General features: G+C 38.0%; 2 protein-coding genes and 1 pseudogene across 2 annotated transcripts; 2 read left to right on the top strand and 1 right to left on the bottom strand.

Moving 5' to 3' along the window:
- The first annotated feature begins 7,650 nt into the window (after window positions 1–7,650).
- On the top strand, window positions 7,651–8,704 carry LOC126599183 (putative pentatricopeptide repeat-containing protein At1g53330). Its single transcript, XM_050265515.1, has 3 exons — window positions 7,651–7,856; window positions 8,077–8,145; window positions 8,203–8,704. The coding sequence occupies exons 1-3, from the start codon at window positions 7,651–7,653 to the stop codon at window positions 8,702–8,704; spliced, it is 777 nt and encodes a 258-aa protein (XP_050121472.1).
- Window positions 8,705–16,896: 8,192 nt separating this feature from the next.
- Window positions 16,897–18,737, bottom strand: LOC126599409 (ATP-dependent Clp protease adapter protein CLPS1, chloroplastic-like). The gene is made up of 3 exons (XM_050265785.1): window positions 18,570–18,737; window positions 17,933–18,080; window positions 16,897–17,308 (listed from the first exon to the last, which is right to left on the bottom strand). Exons 1-3 carry the CDS (start codon window positions 18,631–18,633, stop codon window positions 17,047–17,049), a joined length of 474 nt encoding a protein of 157 aa, XP_050121742.1. The 5' UTR covers window positions 18,634–18,737; the 3' UTR covers window positions 16,897–17,046.
- A 528-nt stretch (window positions 18,738–19,265) lies between these two features.
- LOC126599406 (cytochrome P450 94A2-like) lies at window positions 19,266–21,137 on the top strand (annotated as a pseudogene).
- Window positions 21,138–25,693: the final 4,556 nt, after the last annotated feature.

Genomic DNA, 25,693 nt, shown 5'->3' with positions numbered 1-25,693 from the left:
ACATAGATTTTGCTTGTTTTTTCACAGGCCGAGTTTTGACGAGCTAAACACAAGCTTCAGTTGTTTCCAACTTACTTTCAACTCCTGCATGTAAACAAAAGTAAAAACCAAATACAACCAAATTGATGGAATCAAACTTGAAAGTTTTTGTTGAAAGAGGCAAATGCTCAAAATCTCCACTTCCTTATTGTTTTTTTTTTTTTTTGTCACAGGTTACCCTACAAAGAGGGCACCAGATAAGATATATTACCAACCACACAAATTTACAACATTTACAGCTGTTGAGGTCCAAATACAAAAAAGACCAAAAGAAAATATGGACCCCAAAACAAAGCCTAAGCCACAAGTTTAAGCCTAGAAACAAAAAACCCTAACTTCCTTACAACCGCTATTGATGCGTCGCTACAAAACCTCCGCCCAACAGACGCTCAAATCCAGCCAAGTAATTTTCAAACACCTAGAGATTAATCAGGACGATGACCAGCCATCTAGTGCATACGCAGAACCTAGGCAGGGCTAGGCATAAATTTTTAAAACAGTGCTATTTTTATTAATAAACCAAAATTTATTGTAACTTCTAAGTTCTAACGTGACATCATTTCATTATGTGCCATAATCGAAAGGCACTTATAAATACTTGTTTCTTTGTTTTTTAAACTTAATTTATATTGCAGAAATGGAAAATGAACAATATTCTTTTGAAATTTATGCTTGTGTGCTTTTTAATGGCAGAAATGTCGGGAGTGGTTTGTTTATTTGTGTTGCGTTTTTTGCATTTCTTTTTCTCCTTCATTTCGGGGGCAAAGGTAAAAAAGTTTGGTGATTGATTTCAACCGATGATGAGACTAAAGGTGATATTAATAATTGAAGTCAAGATCTATGGCTCTCTTTCGACGTCCGTACAGCTGAAGAAACACTTATGCGTTACCACCAAAAACAATATTTCTCGTCTTATATCTTTTTTCACGTAATTTTTTAATTGCATGTATAAATTGTTAGAATCGACCGCACTATATGATAGAGAAAAACACAAAATAAAGTGGAAAGATAGACGCTGAAAATTTACGTGGTTCGGCAATTTGTGCCTTCGTCCACGAGGTAGCCATCAGTTATACTGTATATAAAAATAAGGGGTACAACAAGAATAATCTTACCAAGCCAAAGACAAGACTTGATGAGTCAATTTTAACTATAATGTATGCTCACCATTCACCTAATAATTTGTCATGTGTTATTTTACCTAAATTCTAATTAACTTTCAAATTAAATGTTACTTTTTCAATTTTGAAAAAATTAATCAAGAATAAGTGAAGGGACACGCGGTATATGATTAGGCTTATGGTGAGTATACACCAAAGTTTAGGGTGACGAGACTTAACATTATTGGTTAGTTATCGATGATTACAAAATTTAAGATTACACACATTTTAAGAAAAATTAGTATTACAGTTTAATAGTGTTTATTTATATCAATAAGTGAGATGTTTAAAATTCGATTCGACTCACATAGATAACGATGATGTATTATTTTTTATGTTCAGTTCGATACTTAACTAGTAACTGACCCATATTATTCGCCTAATTCATCCTCCCAATAGGATATCCTCCTCCTCCTCATACCTCATAGAGTAGTATTTTGTTGTAATAATTCTTACAACAATATTATGCATGTACATATATAAACACGCATATACCTATACGCATGTACTAAGACATTGTTTAGTAATTTTTCGAATATAATAATTCTTAGATTAAATTTAACTTGTTGAATAATAGAATTCGAAGAGGATAAAGTGATTGATAGCAAAGATTAATCTGTTTAATTAAGCAATAAGCATTTTTTTGTGCTTTACCAACCTACCGCATTAGTCCAAGTTTCTCGAATGCCTACAGTCTCATATGAAAAATGAATCAACGGTGCAGAAAGAGTAATGGTAATTTCTGCATCGCAGTACTGGGAGTGTATTTCTGCTCATCGTCTTTAATTGATGGTAATGTTGACTACTTGTTATTATTGGATGAGTATAAATTTTGATATATGTAACTATCAACTACACAGATCTCAAAATTTAAATTCTTCGAAAGCAATAAATAAGATGGTCAACATCACTGTCACTTTAGAGTAGTGAACAAAAATATTCTTGTAGTAATGGTATCCTATTGTTGCAACTATTTCGAAAGAGCAGATGGACATTGGCACCAAAATTAATAACTCAAGATTCTCATTTGTGAATCACATCAAAGGATATGTCAATTTTTGAACGTGAAAACATTACAGTAAATGGGAGGTAGCTATCATTCCATATCATATATGGATATATATTTTCAAGTGAATGAAGCATGACCAACGATTACCAAATCAAGTTTGCACCATTCATTTGGATGATCGGAGTAGGAAGATTAGAAGATTTTAGATTTTCGTAGCCGGACATAGATTTTGCTTGTTTTTTCACAAGCCGAGTTTTGACGAGCTAAACACAAGCTTCAGTTGTTTCCAACTTATTTTCAACTCCTGCATGTAAACAAAAGTCAAAAACCAAAAACAACCAAATTGATGGTATCAAACTTGAAAGTTTTTGTTGAAAGAGGCAAATGCTCAAAATCTCCACTTCCTTATTGTTTTTTTTTTTTTTTTTGGTCATAGGTTACCCTACAAAGAGGGCACCAGATAAGATACATTACCAACCACACAAATTTACAACATTTATAGCTGTTGAGGTCCAAATACAAAAAAGACCAAAAGAAAATATGGACCCCAAAACAAAGCCCAAGCCACAAGTTTAAGCCTAGAAACAAAAAACCCTAACTTCCTTACAACCGCTGTTGATGCGTCGCTGCAAACCTCCACCCAACAGACGCCCAAATCCAGCCAAGTAATTCCACAAAAATGATGAATATACTACTCCAACAACCATCCCAAAGCACCATAGATGATAGATTTGTAACAAAACACAGGAAACTGATTAGAGAACTCATCAACAACAACGTCTCCGAAGGCAAAAAAGCCATTGAAGACAAATCCATGGGAGGTGGTGGTGTAAACACCCGAGCTGAAGCCTGCACCGGAGCTCTACGCACATCCCGAGAAAATCGCAACAACAAATCCTGAGAAAATTATCACAAAGTAGCTACAAATCCAAAATCAAATGGGTTTGCGAAGGGCCAAGGAGGTGGATGGAAACGATGGTGAAAAGAAATTGGAATTGATGGCATAGGAATTAGAAAATTAAAGCACATATTGGTGACGATTAGTAGATAGCTTGCAGGGAAAACTAAAACTAAACCCGAGAACCACCGACCCAGGCCATGGCAAGGGCTGGTGACGGAGGAGATGGAAGTTTGAAGAAGGCTCATAACACATGTTGAAAAGGCTCTCATGGGGTGGGGTGGAGAGAAAAGCTCTCACAAAAGGAGAGAACTGTACCAAGAACTAGTTACAATTCCTTATTGTTTATTAGACTTTAAAATTTAAATGCTTCTAGCTTTACATTTATTTAAGATAATCTGTTTTCATATTACATTGATTTAAGGTGGTTAAATAGTTTCTCTATCAGCTTTTTTTTTAACAAACGATATTATCTATACTAAAAAGGAGGGAGTGAGCATAACCTCACAATGAGCTAGCAATAATTTAGTTCAAATTCGCTTTTTATGAGAATCGAACCTAAAACCTCTCACTACTAACAAAACATACATATACAAATAAAGACCTAATTACAAAAAAAAAAAAAAAAGACTACGATAGACAGTGGTGAAGCCAGGAATTTTTAGGGGGAGGGGCGAATGTAAAAGAGTGCAAGGTTAAAACACATGCCGACAACTAAATACTTTTAGATAGTAAATGACATTAATATCGTCCATAGTTTACCAATACAAATAAGTTACAACTGTTGCCGGACAAGTTTCATATTTTGAATATGTCGCATAATAGGTGTCATTATCAGTAAAAACAAAAACACCGTTAATTTATTTAATACAATATGAATAACTAAATAATTTTCGATTCAAAAGATTTTTTTTGTAGAAATGATCTTCAAATGAAGAATAAGACGTTTGAACGGTTTTGATTATAAAATTTTCACGATAAAAATTCGTTATTTGCAAGTATTCCCAAAATAAAAAGCAATTAATTCTCTTATTTACTTGGAGCAAAAAACATGTCATTCAAGAAAGTGCAAATACATACTTCAACGCAGTTAATAGTAATGCGGATAAAGGCCACGTATCATATACATGGGTGAAGGCCAAGCTGCCATGTGTACGTGGTAATTATGAATCAGGACGGGCCAAGCAATGAAGCAAACTCATTTTGAAACTTTAGTTCCAGAATTTCAATCCCAAGAACTCGATTTAATTAGAGCAAGAAGAAGAACAACTTAAGAAAGAAGTAGGAGGAATAACATCTGAAACTTGAGCATGTAAATTTGGAGGAAGACAAGGAAACCCAACTCTATCAGAGTCTCATCAATCCCTCCCTCTCTCTATCACTATCTCCAACTTAGTTGTTCATCAGATTCATCCTCAAGGATTCATCTTAGCCCGTCCCTCCTATCCCCCAACCTGGTGAGTTGTGACTAATTCATCTTCCGTCTGTTATGGTTATTTTTCTCATAAGGCGGAACGACGTTGTCCCATTAAAGGGAATTACTTTTTTTTTTTTAACCAGGACCAAAAAACGATGTCGTTTTGGCCTGGCTTTTTTGAAAAAAATTTAGAACTCTTGCGCGTAGAGTTGCGCCGCAGCCGGAAATCCAAAACAACACAGATCGAATTTCATCACTTTCGATGGGACCAGAGGGGCGGAACCACCGCTCCAGGGCTTGATTTCCGACGAGGGGAGGGGCGATCGCCCCTCCTTGTCCCTATGTAGCTTCGCCCTTGATGATAGACATCAAAGCCAACACACAAAAGGGAAAAAAACCCTCACCGCTCTGTTGCTGCCACAACAAACACACAAATCGTAACTTCATGATGTTGTAAATGTGGTTTTCATGTCAATCTAGAAATTGGTCGCATGGTTGTCATGCATGTCCTCAAGTTAACGAAAAATTATAAAGAAAACTAATGAAAATGGCTTGAAAACTTTGAGTTTTAACGATAAGGACAAAATAAAGAGTAAAATTAATAGTACCAGGATTGATTTTTTAATGTAAAAATATGGTTTTTCGTTAAAGTAAACAATACCAGGAGCTTTTCGTTAAAGTTTCCAAAATTATAAGGTCAAATAACCAAAAGGCAGAAATCGATATAATTTTAAAACATCACTAGAATAAAACATGCCAAAGGGCACCCCTTTTTTGGACACTACTCACAATCTCTGTCTTTATGAAGTACAACCAAGGTATTAAATATCGGTAATATCGGAGATATCGGTAGTCTGAAAACACGGAAATATCGATGGAAATATCGGGATAATATCGATATCGATAAAAATTACATGGAAACCACGGAAATTGTAAGAAAAACTTGGAAATTTTTATTGAAACTTTGCAGGATGTTTATTTAGTCAATTATCTATTAATTTATCACAAAAAATTGGAAGGAAATGCATTGCATGATGGATTTAACATTATCAAGTTGATTATATAGCGAGCCGACAAACATTGTGAGTGTAGAAAATATGTAGTAATTAATGAAAGAAGTCTAAACACACCATAATCATTTATATATAATAAATTAGTACAATATTTTACACTTTATACATTGCATGGTAAGATACATGAGTGACTTAGTACCACATAGAGTTCCTATGAGGTTCAAAATTTTCACTATCTTCATCATCTCTATGTCCATACCTAAATGTTTCTCTATCATAAATAACTAATGTAGCACACATAAATCATCACCAACCATCAAGGCATGACTACATCATAAATCATAATATATTAACATATGAGTATACTATGTTAGGCATACCATTGTTGAAATTAAGTAAAACCAAACGATGAAGATCATTGGATTTTTTTTTAAGAGATTAAACAAGCATCGGTTATCAAACCATATTATGATATCCTTTTCAATTTCACACCAAGCACAAAAGCATATAAGTTCCAAAACTTACTCTATGTAACAAACTCAAATATCAATTTTACACCAGCCATATTGGAGCCTTCACACGTTCCAAATTATTTAGAAGACTTAAATTGTTTTATCAACAAGATAATGAGCATTCAAATGTAAATACCTAATGTAGCAAATTAACATAACTACGTAGATAAAACTTGGATAAAATCAACTACCTAAATCATAAAACACACCTCACAAAAATATAAAATTCATCCTATATATTTTGATCACCCTCTAATCTTATTTAATTAAAAAAAAACTACTCCCCCAAAACTCACACTGCCATTTGCACCAAACCACATTATCCATCATTCGAAGAAAACAAATTAAAACACACAAACCAACAAAAGGTCGATGACATATCACTGAACACTCCAGCTCCTCTCTCACCATGCAGACTCTCACTCTCCACGCATCCAACAGGTGTCCCTGACTCCCTCCACGTGTCCCCTCCACCGATGTCTTTCTCTTCCTTTAAACCCAAACCCTCCTCCTCATCTTCTTCTCACTCTCATTTCTCGACCTCCGCCGACAACAAGCACAGATCTCCCACGTCTCTCGATCCTTCTCCCACACACACATACACACACGCACAGAGACCCAAGGTCTCTCGATCCTTCTCCCACTCCCACACACACGCACAGAGACCCACATCGGCAGATCGGCTTCTACTTCTCCCTCGTCGCCGCCGTCTCTCTCCTTTCTCTCTGCACCGAGGGTCCGAGACCCACATACACACACGCACACCCATCATCATCAACAACCTCGTCTTTCTCCCTCTCCTTCTCGTCTCTGCAACTCGGCGAACTCCGGCGAGGCCGTGGGTGTCGACTCACTTTCCGAACACCTCCGACCGTTTCACGGCAAACTTCATATATAAAAACGTTCATCTTGTCTTCTATTTCATTTTCATACCTAGATCGGAGTCTAGGGTCCTGTTTTACACTCTGCCGGAGCTTCTACAGCTCCGGCGTTCTTCTCCGAGTATTCCCATTCCGATATTATCGATAATTTCGATAATATCGCGATATTATCGATAATATCGCAATATTATCCCGAAAACCATTTGGATAGTGAAAAAAATTTCGGTTCCCCTAAAAACCGATAATATCGGCGATATATCGCCGATATTATCGGCATTTCGGACCATGAGTACAACCTTGCACCTAAGTATCAATGTTTTCTCTAGTACATATCAAAAGCGCACATTTAAGTTGCACATCTGATAAGACCCATTAAATTATTTAACGTAACAAAATCTAATGACTTGTTCACATCCGTAATTTAAATGTGCACCAGAGAAGATTCACCGAAGTATGCTCTTCCCATGTAGCCGTTACCGTTGGCGCGCTTAGTCAGTCTATTAGGGCGGCAATTTACAACAATCTCAGTGAACCAATATGAAATCTTCAAGATCAATCTCTCCCTTCAGGCTCTGCTCCCTCCTCCGTCGCGAGAAGAACCCGAATCTCGCTCTCCAACTCTCAAAATTTCAACCCCGATACGGAAACACCGCCTGGACAGCCCTTTCGCTACTCTCTCCTTTCCTACGACCTCATCATCACCAAGCTCGGCCGCGCGAAAATGTTCGACCGGATGGAGCAAGTCCTCCACCAAATGAATCAAGAAACCCGTTTCTACCCGCCGGAGATAATCTTCTGCAATGTCATTTCGTTCTACGGTCGGGCTCGCCTTCCCGACCGCGCTCTCCAAGTGTTCGATGAAATTCCTGCTTTCCGTTGCCAAAGGACCGCGAAATCGTTGAATTCACTGCTGGATGCGCTTTTCAAGTGCGGGGAGTTTGCGAAAATGGGGAGATTTTTTGTGGGTTTTGAGAATTACGCGGCCCGTCCCAGATGAGTGTACTTATAATATATTGATCAAAGCTTGTTGTGCGAATGCGTGCTTCGATGCTGCGCGGAAGGTGTTCGATGAAATGTTTAGGAGGGGTGTACGTCCGTCTACGGTGATGTTTGGGACGTTAATTTATCGGCTTTGTTCGAATTTCAGGTTGAAAGAAGCATTTAAGTTGAAATATGATATGGTGGTGATTCATGGCGTTGTGCCTAATCTATACGTGTATGCCTCTTAGATCAAGGGGCTTTGTAAGATTGGTGAAATGAATTTGGCTTTTAGGCTGAAAGAGGAGATGGCAACGAAGAAAATCAAACCCGATTCAGCTGTTAATTCAACTTTAATCAGCGGGCTTTACAATGCTGGCCGGAAAGAAGAGGTTTCCGGGCTTTTGGACGAAATGAGATTGTACGGGTGCAAACCAGATACTGTGACTTTTAATGCATTGATTCACGGGCTGTGTAAAGAGAAGAATTTTGAAGCAGCATACAGAGTTTTGGATGAGATGGCGGAGAAAGGGTGTGAGCCAGATGTTATTAGTTACAATACAATTATCGGTGGACTATGCAAGGAAGGGAAATGGAGGGAAGCTAATGATTTGCTCGAAGATTTACCAAGACGCAGGTGTACTCCCGACTTTGTTTCATATCGAACAATGTATGTTCGATGGACTTTGCGATTGGAGACAGTTCAAAGAAGCAGCCCTTGTTTTGGACGAGACGGTCTTCAAGGGCTTCGCGCCCCGGCTTGCAAGTACACAGAAACTTGTAGAGGTGTTGTGTGAGGAAGGTAGTGCAGAGTTGTTAGGGACAGTTTTAACTAGTCTGGGAAAGGGAAAGGGCAAATTTCTTCATGTAGATATTGTAAGAACCAATAAAGCCTCCTAGAAATCTTAGTCCAGTTAAACAAACCACGAATAACCAAAACAATTAATATACTACAAGTATGAAATATAAACCAACCTGCAGCAGTCATAGATGAAGCCATGATCAAACAAGTAGTAGACCTTCTCCTCTCTGTCAAAACCAATAATACTCAAACTAACAATAGGCCTTAGTTCAATAATGAGCGTATGTTTTGTGAGAGCAGAGGCTACTTTTTATACACAATCAATCCATGTAATTCTCCTATTAGAATCCTTATTCAATACTGAATAAGTTTACCTTATTGTATACAAAGTGTTAAAACCAGTTTTCATACTTTCATTCAATCCTTCACAAATAAGGATTAAGTATACCTTTTTACATTGGGACTTTTCTATACGGATCTGAAACAAATAGCAGGCCTTAGGAATTATAATCATGATCATATTCTTACATTCTTCCACTTGATCATGACCTAAAACCATCGCACAACAATTCAGATCATTATAGAAGTGATCACTAAATCTCAATGAAAAATTACTTCATCACAAACAATCTATCAATGCATTTCAAAGTACTGAATCCAGAAATTCACTCTTGATACAATACAGAGCTAATTTCAAAATCACAGATACTCAATCTGCACCTTTGTAACATTGTGAACCAACTGATTAAAGACAAACTCAAAACAAGTTTGCTCCCACTTTTGAAGCCAAAACATTTAATATCAACACATGATATCAAATCGTAATCATCTCAATATTCAAACCACTTGAATAACATGATTCATAATCCAAGTAATTACTTAAACCAAAATCTCGAAAGATCATAAGTAATACTATGAACAACACTTTATAATTCAGCCAACTGCTTTATCAAATCAAAAACTGACTTTAAAGCATTGTAAGAACCATAAAACAAAATTTTGTCTTCTAGAACAATTAATCACAGATAATCTGGAAAAATTGAACCCAAATGAAAACATTCGATTATTCAAAACTAGCTAAAACATAAAACTAGTTGAAACAAAATAATTGAAACAAAACTAACTAATAAACCTACAAAGATGTCATCACCTTCAATACTTCTGTACCAGCAACTACTCCCACTGATCAAAAGATTCCAGCACTCCCATTCGAGTAACATGAGCTTTGAAGACTCCAATTGGTAAAGCTTTAGTCAAAGGATCTGCAACCATGAGATTTGTACTCAGATGTTGCACTTCTATAGTTCCTTTCTTTACCATCTCCCGAACTTTCAGGAATTTTACATCCATCAGTCTACTAGCAGAAGTCCTCCTATTGTTTTTAGAGAAAAACACAGCTGAAGTGTTGTCACAAAACATCTTTATCGGCTTTTGAATTGAATCGATTAACTTCAACTCACTTATGAAATTCTTAAGCCAATTAGCTTGCTTGCTGCCTTCAAAACAGGCTACAAATTTTGCTTCCATGGTGGATGTTGTTATGATAGACTGCTTAGAACTTTTCCATGAAATAGCTCCACTTCCAAGCATAAAGACATAACCTCCATTGGATTTTCTTTCATCTAAGTCTCCAGCTAGATCTGAATCAGTATATCCAGTGACTTCTAGATGTGGATTTCTGCCATATACGAGCATGAACAACTTGGTCCGTTGCAGATATCTCAATACCTTCTTTGCCGCAGTCCAATGAGCTTCACCTGGATTTGATTGAAACCTACCCAAGATGCCAACAATGAAGGCAATATCAGGTCTCGTACAAACATTTGCATACATCAAACTACCCACCAAAGAGGCATAAGGTTTGTCTCTCATCTTTTCCTCTTCAATTTTACTCTTGGGACATTGTGCTCTGGTGAATATGTCACCTTTATTGACAGGAACGTGACCTCCTTTGCAATGCTCCATGTTGAACCGAGTTAGCACTCTATCAATATAGCCCTTTTGAGATAAACCCAAGAGTCTTCGCCTTCTGTCTCTCACAATCTCTATTCCAAGAACATAGTGTGCTTCACCAAGGTCCTTCATTTCAAAATTAACACTAAGCATGGACTTAGTGTTCTGCAGTAATTGAGAACTAGAACTAGCCAGTAGTATGTCATCGACATATAGCATCATTATAATGAAATTTGATCCACTGAACTTGATATAGATGCAATCGTCTAACTTATTTTCAGTGAAACCATGAGCTGTAACTACTTGATCAAATTTGAGATACCATTGCCTTGAAGCTTGTTTGAGACCATAAATTGACTTATTTAATTTACAAACCATATCTTCCTTCCCCCTTTCAACAAATCCAATCGGCTGCCTCATATAAATATCTTCTTGTAGCTCTCCATTAAGGAAAACCGTCTTGACATCCATCTGATGCAGCTCCAAATCGAAATGTGCAGTCAAAGCCATTATGACCCTCATGGAATCTTTTGATGAAACAGGTGAAAAAGTATCGTTGTAGTCAATACCTTCTCTTTGAGTGAACCCTTTTGCAACTAATCGAGCTTTGTATCTTTCAATTCTACCTTGAGAGTCTCTTTTGGTTTTATAAACCCACTTACAACCTATGGGCTTGATTTTGGAATCATATTCGACCAATGTCCAGACTTTGTTTTTGTTCATCGATTCCAATTCCTCCTGCATTGCATTGATCCATAAGATTGATTGGGAGCTCTCTATAGCTTGATTGTAGGTGATGGGATCATCAATATCACCTATGTCATACTCAGATTCTTGCAAATAGACATAATCATTTGATATGGCTGACTTCTTTGTTCTTGTCGATTTTCTTAATTCTGGTTCAGCTCGAGGTGCTTCTGAACTGTCAACTTGCTGTTGTGTTTGCACAACATGATCTTCCAGCTGAGTCTGTTCAAATGTAGTTTCTGTTTCAAGTCCACAATCTACCATTTGATGATCTTCTTCTTCATTTGGAATAATCTGTTGCGGGAATATGGGAAGAATCTTGTAATTTTCTGCAGGAGAGACATATTCATCTGAGATTTGTTCCTCAAAATTAAATTCTTCTTGATTCAGATCTGCCACATCTTGGTCTTCTAGAAAAATAGCATTGTGTGACTCTTGAATTCTTGAATGAGCTTGTGGATCATAAAACTTGAACCCTTTGGACTTTTCGTAGTAGCCAACAAAATAGCAAGACTGAGTTCTTGCATCTAATTTCTTCTCATGTGGATTATAGAACCTTGCTTCAGCCTTGCAGCCCCAAACATGAAAGTAATCAAAATTTGGTTTTCTTCCAGTCCAAATTTCAAAAGGGATTTGTGAAACAGCTTTAGTTGGCACCCTGTTGAGTATATAAGTTGCTGTTTTAAGTGCTTCTCCCCATAAGAATGCTGGAAGTTTAGCTCTAGACACCATGCTTCTCACCATCCCAATCAAAGTTCTGTTCCTCCTTTCTGATACTCCATTCTGTTGTGGCGTTCCAGGTGTCGTATATTGTGCCACAATGCCATGTTTCTCCAGATAAAGAGCAAAAGGTCCTTTCTGTTGACCTGCCTCAGTATACCTGCCAAAATACTCTCCTCCCTTATCCGATCTAACAATTTTAATAGTTCTATTTAATTGTCTCTCAACCTCAGTTTTAAAAATTATGAAGCAACTAAGGACGGCTGATTTTTCACTAATGAGATAAGCAAAACTGAATCTTGAGAAGTTATCAATAAAATTCACAAAATAGTTGTTTCCACATATAGTTTTAACTGGAAAAGGACCACATACATCAGTGTGTATGATTTCAAGTAGATTTTGACTCCTCCTAGCTTCTAATTTTCTAGTATTAGTCAATTTCCCTTTCAAACAATCAACACATTCACTTTTGGTTTGAAAATCAAATGAGGGAATCAAATTGGATTTAGATAATTGTAAGATTCTCTCTTTCGAAATGTGTCCCAACCTTTTGTGCCACAAAATGTAAGAATTTTCAAAATCATGCATCCTTTTGGTGTTTACATTTAAAACATGTACATAATCCTTTTCAAGAGAACAATCCAATTGCCAAAGGTTGTCACGTAAATAAGCTTTTCCCAAAACTGAGTCCAAATTATTCTTTTGAAAAAACTTTATGCCCTCATCATCCCCAAGAAAAACCAAATTCTGTTTAGTTAGTTTTGATGCAGAAACTAGGTTCTTTCTCATTGTAGGCACAAAAAGTACATCATTTAGTTTAAGTATAAAACCAAAAGATAATTTTAGTTTCACTTTCCCTATAGCTTCTACAGCAACCTTAGTCCCTTCCCCAACAAAAACACTATAATTCATTTTATTTGTTTGTTTTTGTTTTTCAAAACCATGCAATGTATTTGTGACATGAACTGATGCTCCAGTATCAAACCACCAAGATTTAGCAGGAATTTCAACCAAGTTAGACTCCTCACATACATAGACATCAGTATTACCCTTACTCCTCAGCCAATCCTTAAATGCTTCACAATCTTTTCTAATATGACCTTTGGTTTTGCAAAAGAAACATTTAAGCTTAGTTATATCTTTAATTTTAACTTTAAGATTGCCAGATTTCATAGAGGATTGAGCATATTTAGCAGGCATACCAGATTTAGAGACATTATCGTAAGATTTAGAGTTCTTACTTGGATTAAATCCGCCACCCTTCTTGCTCTTTCCTTTGGATGCATGTACAAGGTTTACTGCTTCAATTTCCTTGCCCTTGTCTTGCTTCAGTCTTTTCTCTTCTTGGACACATTGAGCAATGAGCTCATCAAGTGTCCAAAGATTCCCTTGAGTGTTATATGAGACTTTCAGTCGACAATATTTAGCAGGGAGTGCTTGAAGCACCATAAAAACCAGTTGAGTCTCTGAAATATGTACATCCATTGAGTTGAGTTTCTCGGCAGCATCTGAGAGTTTCAGAATATGATCCCTAATTGAGCCATTGCCCTCACACTTGTAAGTTGTCAAGAGTGACATGTAGTGTCCAATTTCAGCCTTCTGAGGTTCTTGGAACTTCTCTTCAATAGCCTTGAAGTAATCAACAGCAAGATCATGTTGTTTGATACCTCCTCTAACATGATTAGTCATGCCAGCCTCCAAAATGGACAGTGTCAATTTATTTGATCTCCACCACCTCTCGTGCTCTGCTTTCTCAGCCTTGGAACTTTTGTCAGTCAATAATGGGGGTTGTGGATTGTCAATTGCAATGTCAAATTCATTGAGTGTCAGTAGCAACTTGATCTCGCGTCTCCACTTCTTGAAATTACTTCCACCAGTGAGAATCGGAACACTTGCCAGATTCAAGGTTTTCAGTGAAACTGCAGTAGATCAGAATGAAATCAGTAAACATGAACCAATAGGTTCCTGATTTCCCTACTACTAGTTAAACTTTACAGAACAAAATTTGAACCAATTTGACCATATATGTAGTCTCAATGATAAAGGATACACATAGATCAAACAATTCAAAAACTGTTTTTTTTTTTTTCTTCTTCGACCCATCAAGCAAAACCAATCAATTATTGGAGATGTCTGGATGCAATGATTTTAGTCATCTTAATTAAAATAGATAATTAAGATCTCAACTTCTGGCAAAATTAAGGAATCACACGATAACATGGGGATCATAATTAACATATATGCATTTTAAATCCAATTCATACAAGTCTGTTGAGTTTGTATTGCTTCTGAATCTCATATAGTATCATTAGAATAAGGCACTCAGATTCAAAATCATAGAGAAATGCAGTAAACGAAAATTTTTCACTTTCTTATGAATCAGCAAAGATTGAATTAGACGAAAATGAAAACGAAACACATACCAGTAAGTATCCAGATTGAAAATGAAGTAGTGCAGCGGAAGTAATGAATTATTTGTAATCTAGATTGACTGCTCTTTATGAACCCCAATTCGATCAGAAAACCCAGTTTTTTCTGAACCCCAAATTCGAAACGACGGTAACTTTATTTTACCAAATAAACATTAACTTTGTTTTATAAAGACAGCTCCGGGGTTCGAAACCTTTAGGAGCCCCTTTTATTTTATAATTCGAGTTTTTTAACTAAAACTTAGGCTCTGATACCACATGTAAGAACCAATAAAGCCTCCTAGAAATCTTAGTCCAGTTAAACAAACCACGAATAACCAAAACAATTAATATACTACAAGTATGAAATATAAACCAACCTGCAGCAGTCATAGATGAAGCCATGATCAAACAAGTAGTAGACCTTCTCCTCTCTGTCAAAACCAATAATACTCAAACTAACAATAGGCCTTAGTTCAATAATGAGCGTATGTTTTGTGAGAGCAGAGGCTACTTTTTATACACAATCAATCCATGTAATTCTCCTATTAGAATCCTTATTCAATACTGAATAAGTTTACCTTATTGTATACAAAGTGTTAAAACCAGTTTTCATACTTTCATTCAATCCTTCACAAATAAGGATTAAGTATACCTTTTTACATTGGGACTTTTCTATACGGATCTGAAACAAATAGCAGGCCTTAGGAATTATAATCATGATCATATTCTTACAGATATGTGGGGAATGCTGACTGATATGGTTTGCAAGAAGGACAAGCTTGCAAATGTATTTAAACTTGTTGATGTAGTTTAGTAATGCAAATGTAGCATTTATTTTTTGGCCATGCCAATAAGATAAAATTGGGTTTTGATAAAGTGAAGACATTCTTATATAACGTCACACCGTAATTTATTTTTCCCGTAGACTTTCATTGACAAATATGTTAGTGATCACATACTTGAAGCATTGATAATATCACTAATATAAATGACATATCCATTGTTGTTGATATGATTATCGATATTGAATGGTCGGATTAGCCAACTGATCAAACAATATAACTAAAAAATTATACATATATAAGTTCTTTTAACTATACGATATCCCGTTATCATTTGGAATAATACTGTGACTTGGATGCTTTAGCCCCCCAGTGAATGAGAATGACATTATTTGTTTTAAGTTTAACCTAAAAATTAAAATATATTTCAGCGCCGAATAATCATTTGATAAATAAAATTAAATGCCAACGTCGCGATGGGGACGTAGCTCATATGGTAGAGCGCTCGCTTCGCATGCGAGAGGCACGGGGTTCGATTCCCAACGTCTCCACTCCTTTTCTGCATTTTTGTTGACATTTTATTGTCACGGTACTCTCTGCACATCTCATGGGGCGATTTCTGAAATCTGTTTTTCGAATTCACTTTGCAGAAACCCTGCATATTAATCATCCGAAAAACGTTTTCCAAAAACATAATTCAAATATCGTATTTAAAACAGTCGTGCAAGACAAAGATCCTTGCTGTTTCTGGAACCAGATTTTGTCTTTGATAATTCACAAACAAAACCCACCACTATTAAACTGATAGAGAGTTCCCACGTTGATAAAAAAATGAAGTTTTGCTTTAGCTTTAAACAATACTGGACATTTCCGTTTTATTGTCAATTGATGTTTAGTTGAATGCTCACATTTTAACAACAAATACTCCTCTATTCGAATCTTGTCTTTCAAAAGACGAGTTAGGGGTGGGGACGAGGAAGGGAGAGTTTCGGGAGCAAAGCCCCCGGAGTTTAAAGTTCAAACCCTTACCCTATACGTAGTATCTTTATCCCTAATTCCCTATATATATAAGCTATATCAACATATTGGTCAATTAATTTACGGGGCCAAGTTAATAGAACAATATGCTCCTATCTATGCACTCAAGTTTGAATCTTTCTCTAACAGTTTGAAAGTCTAGTCTAAAATATCGTTTGTATAAAAATTATTCACTGATAAATGATTGGTGTCATAATTGTTTTGTCGTTCTTAACTAGATGAAAACTGTGAGCTCTAAAAGAATGAGGAGATAAACTGAAAATTTATGAACTGTAGATCTATATATTATAGAACAGGATGTTTCTTTCGCCTTTAATGTTCACATCTCTCTTCTCCTTCATCACTCTCATCTTTTTTTTCTTTAATTAAACAAAAGAACTACAACAACAACAAAGTCTTATCCGATTAAATAGATTCGGCTATATGAATCTTAAAATGTCAGTGCGCTTGGTTTTGCGCCAAGTCTTTGGTTAGCTCCAAGTGCTCCATGTCTTTTCTTAAAGAATTAGAAAATACGCCCTGAACTGCTAGTAGTATACCATGAAACAGTTCCTTTAATGTGAGCAAGTTTTATGTACGTAAAAGCAGCACAAATTTAATGCCAAATTAACTTATACTGCAATTCTTTGTGTAATTATTTGGTTTATGGATTACGAAGATGACACTAATAGACTCTAGCAGTACTCTCAACATCCATCACTGGCGGGCTCAACGGAGCTTAAAAGCCCGTTGCCTCTGAGCTGCATGCAGTGATCTTCTGCATCCACCTGAGCACACACAATTACGACAGCCAGGCCGTTGTGATGCGCCTCCTGCATCACGTTCACCGCAATGTCGACTGTCATTCCTGGGATGACTTTCATCAGAACTTGGACAACGTACTCCCTCTTGTTATAGTTGTCATTGTGCAGCATCACTCGGTATGGCGGAGACATTTTCCTTGATTTCCTGAACAAAATTGATCAAGGAAAAGCCTAGTAAATTATACTTTCTAATGTTAATCAAATGATTTATACATGCAACGGAGCAAAGGGCAAAGGGCTGTTAAAACTTAAAATAGTTTCTAACCCTCAAATATTTATTTACTAATAACAGGCTTGTAGCTCGTTAGGAGCTTTCACCCTTATACTCGAGTTCTTGAGTTCGCGATTCTTGTATTGGCACTTGCTATGTTTCTTACTTTCTTTGAAAGCTTTAATCGTTTGCTTAATTGTACTGAGCTAAGTCGGCCTACGTTTAACACCCTTCAAGATGCTAGATATGATGTTGGGGTTTCAAGAATTTTCATCCCACAAACAAATTTTACCTTGAGGGACTTCAAGGTACCGAGAACCTTTAGATTATATTATTAAAAATGCACTACTAGAACACTACCAATGAACGGCTCAAACGCTACAAAGCACCACACTAAGCAAAGGACTTTAAGGTGTTATTAGAAAGTTTTCTCAAATATATTGCATCTCATCATTTCTAATCTTCTAACTTATGTAGTACATTCTGAATAAGTTTAGTATAAGTTCTATAAAACTTTGAAGTCTCATCTAAACGCACCATAAATTCTACTTTATTTACCTTACGTCAAATTCAGAGTCACGACCAGGAGTTGTTTTCTCTATGGTTGGCTTGTCCAACACCCCACCACCTGTGCCAAGCCTGGTGCTCGATGCTGTCATCAAGATGCTCCGATTTGGACTTTGTCTGTGGAAATAATGTTTATCACCTGTTGCATGGTCAATAATAAAACCTTGAGTTAACCAACAAACCCAAGCATGTTTACCAAGCAACATAGGACTGTAAAAGAGAGAAACTCATCTATAGCGGTATTACCGCATCGATCTTGGTACTTCAAGTCAATCACGCATTATCACATGTAGTGCGTGATTGACTTAAGATATCACCTCCATATATAACACCACATATTGTTCCTCAGAAAATGCATAAAAGAGTTTTAAAAATCAAATCTTATCACACTGCGTATTGTGCATAATTATTTGGGATATTATCACCGTGACATCAGGCGCATGATAAAGTTTCTTAATTTTAAGAGTTGAAAAATTAGAGTACAAAATACAGAATCTGTGCCTACGAAAATGTATAAAATAGTTTTAACCATCTCCACAAATGGATGCAAACTTGACAAAAATTACAGAAATAGTGCGTGAACTGAAATTTTTGCTCAAATTTGAAAGAGCCCAGAAACACAAAGTACCTGATTTGTTGAGATTGAATCCATGGTTTGGCGAAAGAGGGACTCGACCGCAGATGGCAGCCATGAGCCTCTCCCTCCTCTCTCACACTCTCTCTCAAACTCCGAGTGTTTGTGCCACAAGAGACTGGAAAGGAGAATGTGTGGCAATGGCATATACAGGTTGTGTGGTCCGTGGCTTCTGATGGTGTTAGTTAACGACACGTCGTATGAGAATCATTCTGTGGAAAATATCCGGCTCTTGGACTTTGTGTGGCACTGAGTCTCTGGGAGGAGAGACAGTGTGATGAACATGGAAAACGACGTTTAACCTTCACCAAAATGTTAATGAAATAAAGTATTAATGCTCCTTAATCTATGGAATGATGAAGATAAAGAATGCTGGAGAAATTTTTTAGTGTAATCGGTACACGAGATGGTACACTACGTGTCATTATACAAATGGTGGATATGTGTGTTAAAAAATTAATAACTTAAAAAATAAAATTTCGCACCACTTATATGAAAACACGTAATGTACCTCTCGTATTCCGGTCACAATAAAAACAAGATCAAGCAAAATCATACTTTGTGATTACATAGTCAAGAGTCTACTGTATAGGCACTCGTTGTATAGCCTAGCTTTTATTACTTGTAGTTGGATGTAGTTGGGAGCTGCTGCCTTTATTGTCGTGAGAAATATTATGTCAGCCACTATATTTTAACAGCATAGCCACTCCTCACACTCCGCACTAACAATATTTCCAGTTTGCCATGGAGCTCTTCCCTCTGCAATCTTTCCTCCTCCTCATTCTCCTTATCTCCCTCTCCCTCTACCTCTACCTCCACTTTTTCGATTCTTCGAACAAGCACAAACACACTGGCTTCAAAAGCTACCCAATTCTCGGAGCCCTACCGGGATTCCTAAAAAATCGACACCGGTTCCTTGACTGGACAACTGAAATCCTTACCAGCTGCCCCACCAGCACCGGAATCGTCAACCGCCCGATACAAATCCGCGGTGTCATAACCGCCAACCCTGCCAACATCGAGCACATGCTGAAAACCAACTTCGAGAACTACCCGAAAGGCAAAAGGTTCATATCCCTTATCGAAGACTTTCTCGGTGATGGAATTTTCAACTCCGACGGCGAGCTCTGGAAGGTCCAAAGGAAGACTGCCAGCTATGCCTTCAACACGAAATCGCTCCGGAACTTCATTATGGAAAACGTTAGGGTTGAGATTGAGTCGAGGTTAATTCCGTCCCTGGACATAGCCGCCGAAACAGGACGCCGTTTAGACTTACAAGATGTTTTGGAACGCTTTTCTTTCGACAATGTTTGCAAGTTAGCCTTTAATGTAGACCCGAATTGTCTCGGAAGCGGTGGTGGTGGAAAATCTGAGTCCACAGATTTCGATTCCAATCTCAATCCGGATCAGTTCATGCATGCATTTGAAGAAGCAACCACACTTATCTCTGGGAGATTTTTCTATGCATTTCAATTTATGCTAAAGATTAAGAAGTTTTTCAACTTTGGATCAGAGTGGAGGTTAAAACAATCAATCTCGACCGTCCATAGCTTCGCATGTAAGATTATAAAGTCGAGAATTAGCGACGAACAGTTGGAGGATCATCAGGATTTGTTGTCCTTGTTTATTGGTATTCCCGAAAACACCAACTCGTCAAATTTTCTTAGAGACATCGTGATAAGCATCATTCTCGCCGGCCGAGACACAACATCATCAGCTCTGACGTGGTTCTTCTGGCTTCTGTCGTCCAGACCTCATGTCGAGCGTGCCATTTTAAATGAGCTCGAAATGATTAGGGTCCGAAACGGGAAAAGTATCGGTGATATTTATGATTTGGACGAGCTCCGAGACATGCACTATTTACATGCGGCAATTTCAGAGGCGATGCGGCTGTACCCTCCCGTACCGATCGACACGAGGGAGTGTCTAAACGATGATGTCTTGCCGGACGGGACAGCCGTGGCGAAGGGGTGGTTAGTGACGTACCATGCTTACGCGATGGGGCGGATGGAGAGGATATGGGGGACTAATTGTCGTGAGTATTTGCCGGAACGGTGGCTGACCGAGGACGGCACGTGTCGACATGAGAGTGTTTTCCGGTATCCAATATTTCATGCTGGGCCAAGGATATGTCTGGGGAAGGATTTGGCCTATATTCAGATGAAGTCGATTGTAGCATCGGTGATGGAGAGGTTTGTGATCGACATATAGGATAGGGATACTTGTCCTGAGTATCTGTTGTCTTTGACTCTCAGGATGAAAGGTGGATTGCCCGTGAGTGTGAGGAGGAGGAGATTTGTAGCTGATGACCAGTGATTATGTGATGTTGTTTGATTGGACAATCTTAATAAGATCCTAATTATTCTAAATTTCATATATCATTCTTAAATATGCAAAATTGTTGTGACATTGATTACAACACATATGATTATGTAAATTACTAGTAGATTGTACTTAGGATATTAGAAGATTCTAAATTTCGTATATACACAATGTATAATAATATGTGTATGCATGTTAGGACTCGTGCTTATATATAACCGAAGTGTTTTTTATTAGAAACATGTTAGAAATGTTTATGGATGGTTTTGGTAAATTTTCTCATGGTAAGTGTTTTGAGTACATCTTGTTGGTATATGGTCCAGCCCATGATGAATGTTCTAGATTATTCTAGTAAGCAAGTGAGGTAGCTGGAGCATGCTAGACAATTCTAGCATGTTATTAAGTTGATGGAAGAAGCTAGAGAGTACTAGCTTCCTTGGTTGCAAATGGAAAGATCTAGAAGCTATAATTTTATGGCTAGTCTAGAGTTATCTATGCTAAAGGTTTGAAGAATACACTAGAAACTAGTAGAATGCCAAACCCTCACCTATAAATATGGTTGTGATGTTGTAGTAAAGTAACCAATTAAGAACCAAGTGTGAGTAGCAAAGAATCAAGTCCAAAGCTAGAGTTCCACTCCAAGAGTGAGAGTGAGAGTGTTCCACTACACATTGTGAGTGAAGTTTAGAGTGATAGAAAGTGTGTGTCATACTTTCTTATATCCATCAAGCCTTGTCTTTGGCTTGGTAAGACTACTCTTGTTGTACTCATCTTTTTCATATAGTGAAGATTGATCCTTGTTTCGTGGACGTAGGCATAAATTGCCGAACCACATAAATTCTTAGTGTCCATTTTCTACTTTACCTTGTGCATTCTCTATCTTGTAGTACCGACATTCCTAACAAGTGGTATCAGAGCCCGGTTGGCTCGTACTACGAGATGGAAGAAAGTGGCACTATGATTAAACTCACCAACTCCAATTGGGTAACATAAAAGCCAATGATGGAGGACATTCTCTATTGCAAGGATTTGCATGAGCCAATTGAAGGAGATGCCGCTAAGCCTGAGAGCATGTCCGATGCCGAGTGGAAGAAGATGAATCGCAAGGCTATTGGCACAATTAGACAATGGGTGGACGATAGTGTTTTTCACTATATGTCTAATGAAACCAATGCCCGCGAGTTTTGGACGAAGCTTGAGTCCTTGTTCGAGAAGAAGACCCCAGCCAAGAAAGCCTTCTTGATCAAAGAGCTCATCAATGTGAAGTACAAGGATGGTTTAAGTGTAGCAGAACACTTGAACAATTTTCAGAATATCATCAACTAGTTGGCTACTATGAAAATGACGATTGAGGACGAGCTGCAAGCGTTATTGCTACTTGAATCATTGCCAGACAGTTGGGAGACCTTTGTGGTGAGTGTAAGTAACTCTGCTCCTAATAGTGTTCTTACTCTTGATAATGTTAAAAATAGCGTGCTCAATGAAGAAACAAGGAGAAAGACTTCAGGCACAGATAGCAGCCAAGTATTTGTCACAAAGAACCGCGGAAGAAGCAAGAGCAGAGGGCCTAGAGGTCATGGCAGGAGTCCTAGCCGATCCAAGTCAAGGTTCAGGGGTACATGCCATCATTGTGGCAAAGAAGGCCATATGAAGAAAAACTGTCGAGTATGGAAGAGAGAGCAAAGGGAAGGAAACAATCAGAAGAAAGATGATAGTGGCAATACCACCACTGTCATATGTGGTGATGTACCAGAAATATTGTCTGTTGGTGAATGTCTGCATATGGGCAACTCTGACAGAGACATTGAATGGATCTTTGACAATGAAGCTTCCTTCCATGCTACGTCCAAATGAGAGTTCTTTAGTACATACAAAGAATGTGACTTTGACATAGTGAAGATGGGGAATGAAAGCTATTCCAAAATTCTTGGAATTTGTGATATTTGCCTAAGAACTAATCTTGGCTGCCAGTTGATGTTGAAAGATGTGAGACATATTCCTGATATACGTCTCAATCTGATATCCATCGGTACCCTTGATCGACAAGGTTATTATCACCATATTGGTGAAGGAAAATTGAAGCTTACTAAAGGCTTAATGGTGGTAGCAAGAGCACAACTTTGTTGTATGTTGTACCGGTCAAATGCCAAGGTTTTGAAAGGTGAGTTGAATGCTGTAGATGACTCATCTCTAGACTTGTGGCATAAGAGGCTAGGCCACATGAGCGAAAAAGGCCTACAAGTTTTGGCAAAGAAGTCTCACATTCCCTTTGCCAAATGTACGTCGTTAAACTCTTGTGAGCATTGTTTATTCCGAGAACAAAGAAGAATTAGTTTTTCTGTTCCATCTACAAAGAAAGGAAATTTGTTAGATCTTGTTTTTCAGATGTGTGTGGTCCCATGGAAGTTGAGTCACTTGGAAGAAATAAATATTTTGTTACTTATATTGATGATGCTTCACGAAGGGTCTGGGTGTATTTGTTGAAATCCAAAGACCAGGTGTTTCAGACATTCCAGGAGTTCCATGCCATAGTGGAGAGGGAAATTGGGAAACCTCTCAAGTGCCTTCGTAGCGACAGCGGCGGCGAGTACACATCTCGCTAGTTTAGAGAGTATTGTGTGAAACATGGCATACGTCATGAGAAGACAGTTCCTGGAACTCCATAACATAATGGTGTTGCTGAAAGAATGAACCGAACCATCATGGAGAAAGTCAAGTGTATGCTGAGGACTGCAAAGTTATCTAAGCAGTGTGGGGGTGAAGCTATAAGGACAGTCTGTTATTTGATCAACCGATCTCCATCAGTACCATTAGGTCTTGATGTTCCAGAGAGAGTATGGACTAGTAATGATGTGTTTTACTCTCATCTGAAGGTGTTTGGCTGCAAAGCTTTTGTGCATGTACCCAAAGAGCAGAGATCAAAGTTAGACTGCAAAGCTACACCGTGTATCTTTCTTGGTTATGGCGGTGAAGATTTTGGTTACAGATTATGGGACCCATACCAGAAGAAGTTTATCAGAAGTAGAGATGTGGTCTTTTATGAAGATCAAACAATTGGGGATTCGGATAAAGAGGCACAACCAGATGGCGCAGTCAAAAGAGTTGATCCATTAGCTTCAGATGAAGAAAGTCACAATGACATCCCTGAAGCAGCTGCAAATGAAGTGCCTGCAGAACCAGATAATGCTGATCAGGGGGAGCCTCATCAAGATGTGCCAGACCATGAGATTGCTGATCAAGGGGAGCCTAGTCAAGAAGAGCAGATTCAAGGAGAACCCAATCAGGGGGAGCATCCAGCCCCGCAAGAGAATGAAGACCAGGTCAGAAGATCCAGCAGAAGTTGAAGACCGTTTACCAAGTATTCTTCATCAGAGTATATCAAGTTGACTAATTATAGAGAGCCTGAAACTTATGAGAAGGTCATAGCTCATAACGACAGTGACAAGTGGATGAAGGCAGTGGAGTCAGAGATGGATTCCTTATCAAAGAATGATACCTATGAGCTGGTGGAGCTTCCAAAGGGCAGAAAAGCATTGAAAAACAAGTGGGTGTACAAAATGAAAAGGGACGACAACATGACAAGGTACAAGGCTCATTTGGTTGTCAAAGGTTTTGGTCAAAAGAAAGGAGTTGACTTTGATGAGATTTTCTCACCGGTGGTGAATATGACTTCCATTCGAGTTATCCTTGGTATGGCAGCAAGTATGGATTTTGAGCTCGAGCAGTTAGACGTTAAAACTGCATTTCTCCACGGCAACTTAGAAGAGGAGATATATATGAAGCAACCTAAAGGCTTTGAAGTCAAAGGTAAAGAAACTTTGGTGTGCAAGCTCAAGAAAAGCTTATATGGTCTTAAGCAGGCCCCGAGATAGTGGAATAAGAAGTTCAACTCATTCATGGTGAGTAATGGGTACAAGAGAATTCATGCTGACTCGTGTGTTTATATCAAACAATTTTCTGGAGGTAAATTCATCATTTTATTGCTTTATGTTGATGACATGTTGATTGTCAGTCAAGATGCTTCTATGATTAAAAAGCTCAAAGAAGAGTTATCTAAGTCATTCGACATGAAGGACTTAGGGCCAGCCAAGCAGATTTTGGGCATGGAGATAATTCGTGACAGAAAATCCAAGAAGTTATGGCTGTCACAAGAAAAGTATGTTGAACGGGTGCTTGAAAGGTTCAACATGAAAGTAGCCAAATCGGTAAGCTCACCTTTAGCCAATCATATCAAGTTGAGCAAAGAGTTGTGTCAAAAAACATATGAAGAAAAGGAGAAGATGGCAGGTGTTCCCTACTCTTCAGCAGTAGGAAGTATCATGTATGCAATGGTGTGCACACAACCAGATATTGCTTATGCAGTAGGTGTGGTGAGCATGTTTCTCTCTAATCCAGGGAAGAACCACTGGGAAGCTGTTAAGTGGATTCTCAGATATTTGAACGGAACTTCTAAGATGTGCTTGTGCTTTGGCAGTTCCAAACCAATCTTGGAAGGATTTACAGATGCTGACATGGGAGGTGACTTGGATGGTAGAAAATCTACGTCTGGGTACTTGTTTACTTTTGCAGGGGGAGCCGTGTCTTGGCAATCCAAGTTGCAAAAGTGTGTTGCTTTGTCCACAACCGAGGCTGAATAGATAGCTGCTATAGAAGCATGCAAGAAGTTGTTATGGCTGAAGCGGTTTCTCCAAGAGTTGGGTTTGAAGCAAAGTGATTATGGCGTTTATTGTGATAGTCAGAGTGCTCTGGATTTGAGCAAGAACACTACATATCATTCACGCACTAAGCACATTGAT

This window comes from Malus sylvestris, chromosome 14 (assembly GCF_916048215.2).
Source record: "Malus sylvestris chromosome 14, drMalSylv7.2, whole genome shotgun sequence".
NCBI classification, from domain to species: domain Eukaryota; kingdom Viridiplantae; phylum Streptophyta; class Magnoliopsida; order Rosales; family Rosaceae; genus Malus; species Malus sylvestris.
This window is presented reverse-complemented; position numbering and strand designations above follow the sequence as displayed.

Excerpts from the sequence above, each read along its gene's own strand:
- LOC126599183 (XM_050265515.1), top strand. The coding sequence starts at position 7,651 with ATGTTCGACCGGATGGAGCAAGTCCTCCACCAAATGAATCAAGAAACC. Across the intron at positions 7,857-8,076 it reads CTGCTGGATGCGCTTTTCAA|GTTGAAAGAAGCATTTAAGT; the intron begins GTGCGGGGAGTT and ends TTCGAATTTCAG. Across the intron at positions 8,146-8,202 it reads GTTGTGCCTAATCTATACGT|GCTGAAAGAGGAGATGGCAA; the intron begins GTATGCCTCTTA and ends TTTGGCTTTTAG.
- LOC126599409 (XM_050265785.1), bottom strand. The coding sequence starts at position 18,633 with ATGGCTGCCATCTGCGGTCGAGTCCCTCTTTCGCCAAACCATGGATTC. Across the intron at positions 18,081-18,569 it reads ATTCAATCTCAACAAATCAG|GTGATAAACATTATTTCCAC; the intron begins GTACTTTGTGTT and ends ACCATGCAACAG. Across the intron at positions 17,309-17,932 it reads GACTCTGAATTTGACGTAAG|GAAATCAAGGAAAATGTCTC; the intron begins GTAAATAAAGTA and ends AATTTTGTTCAG.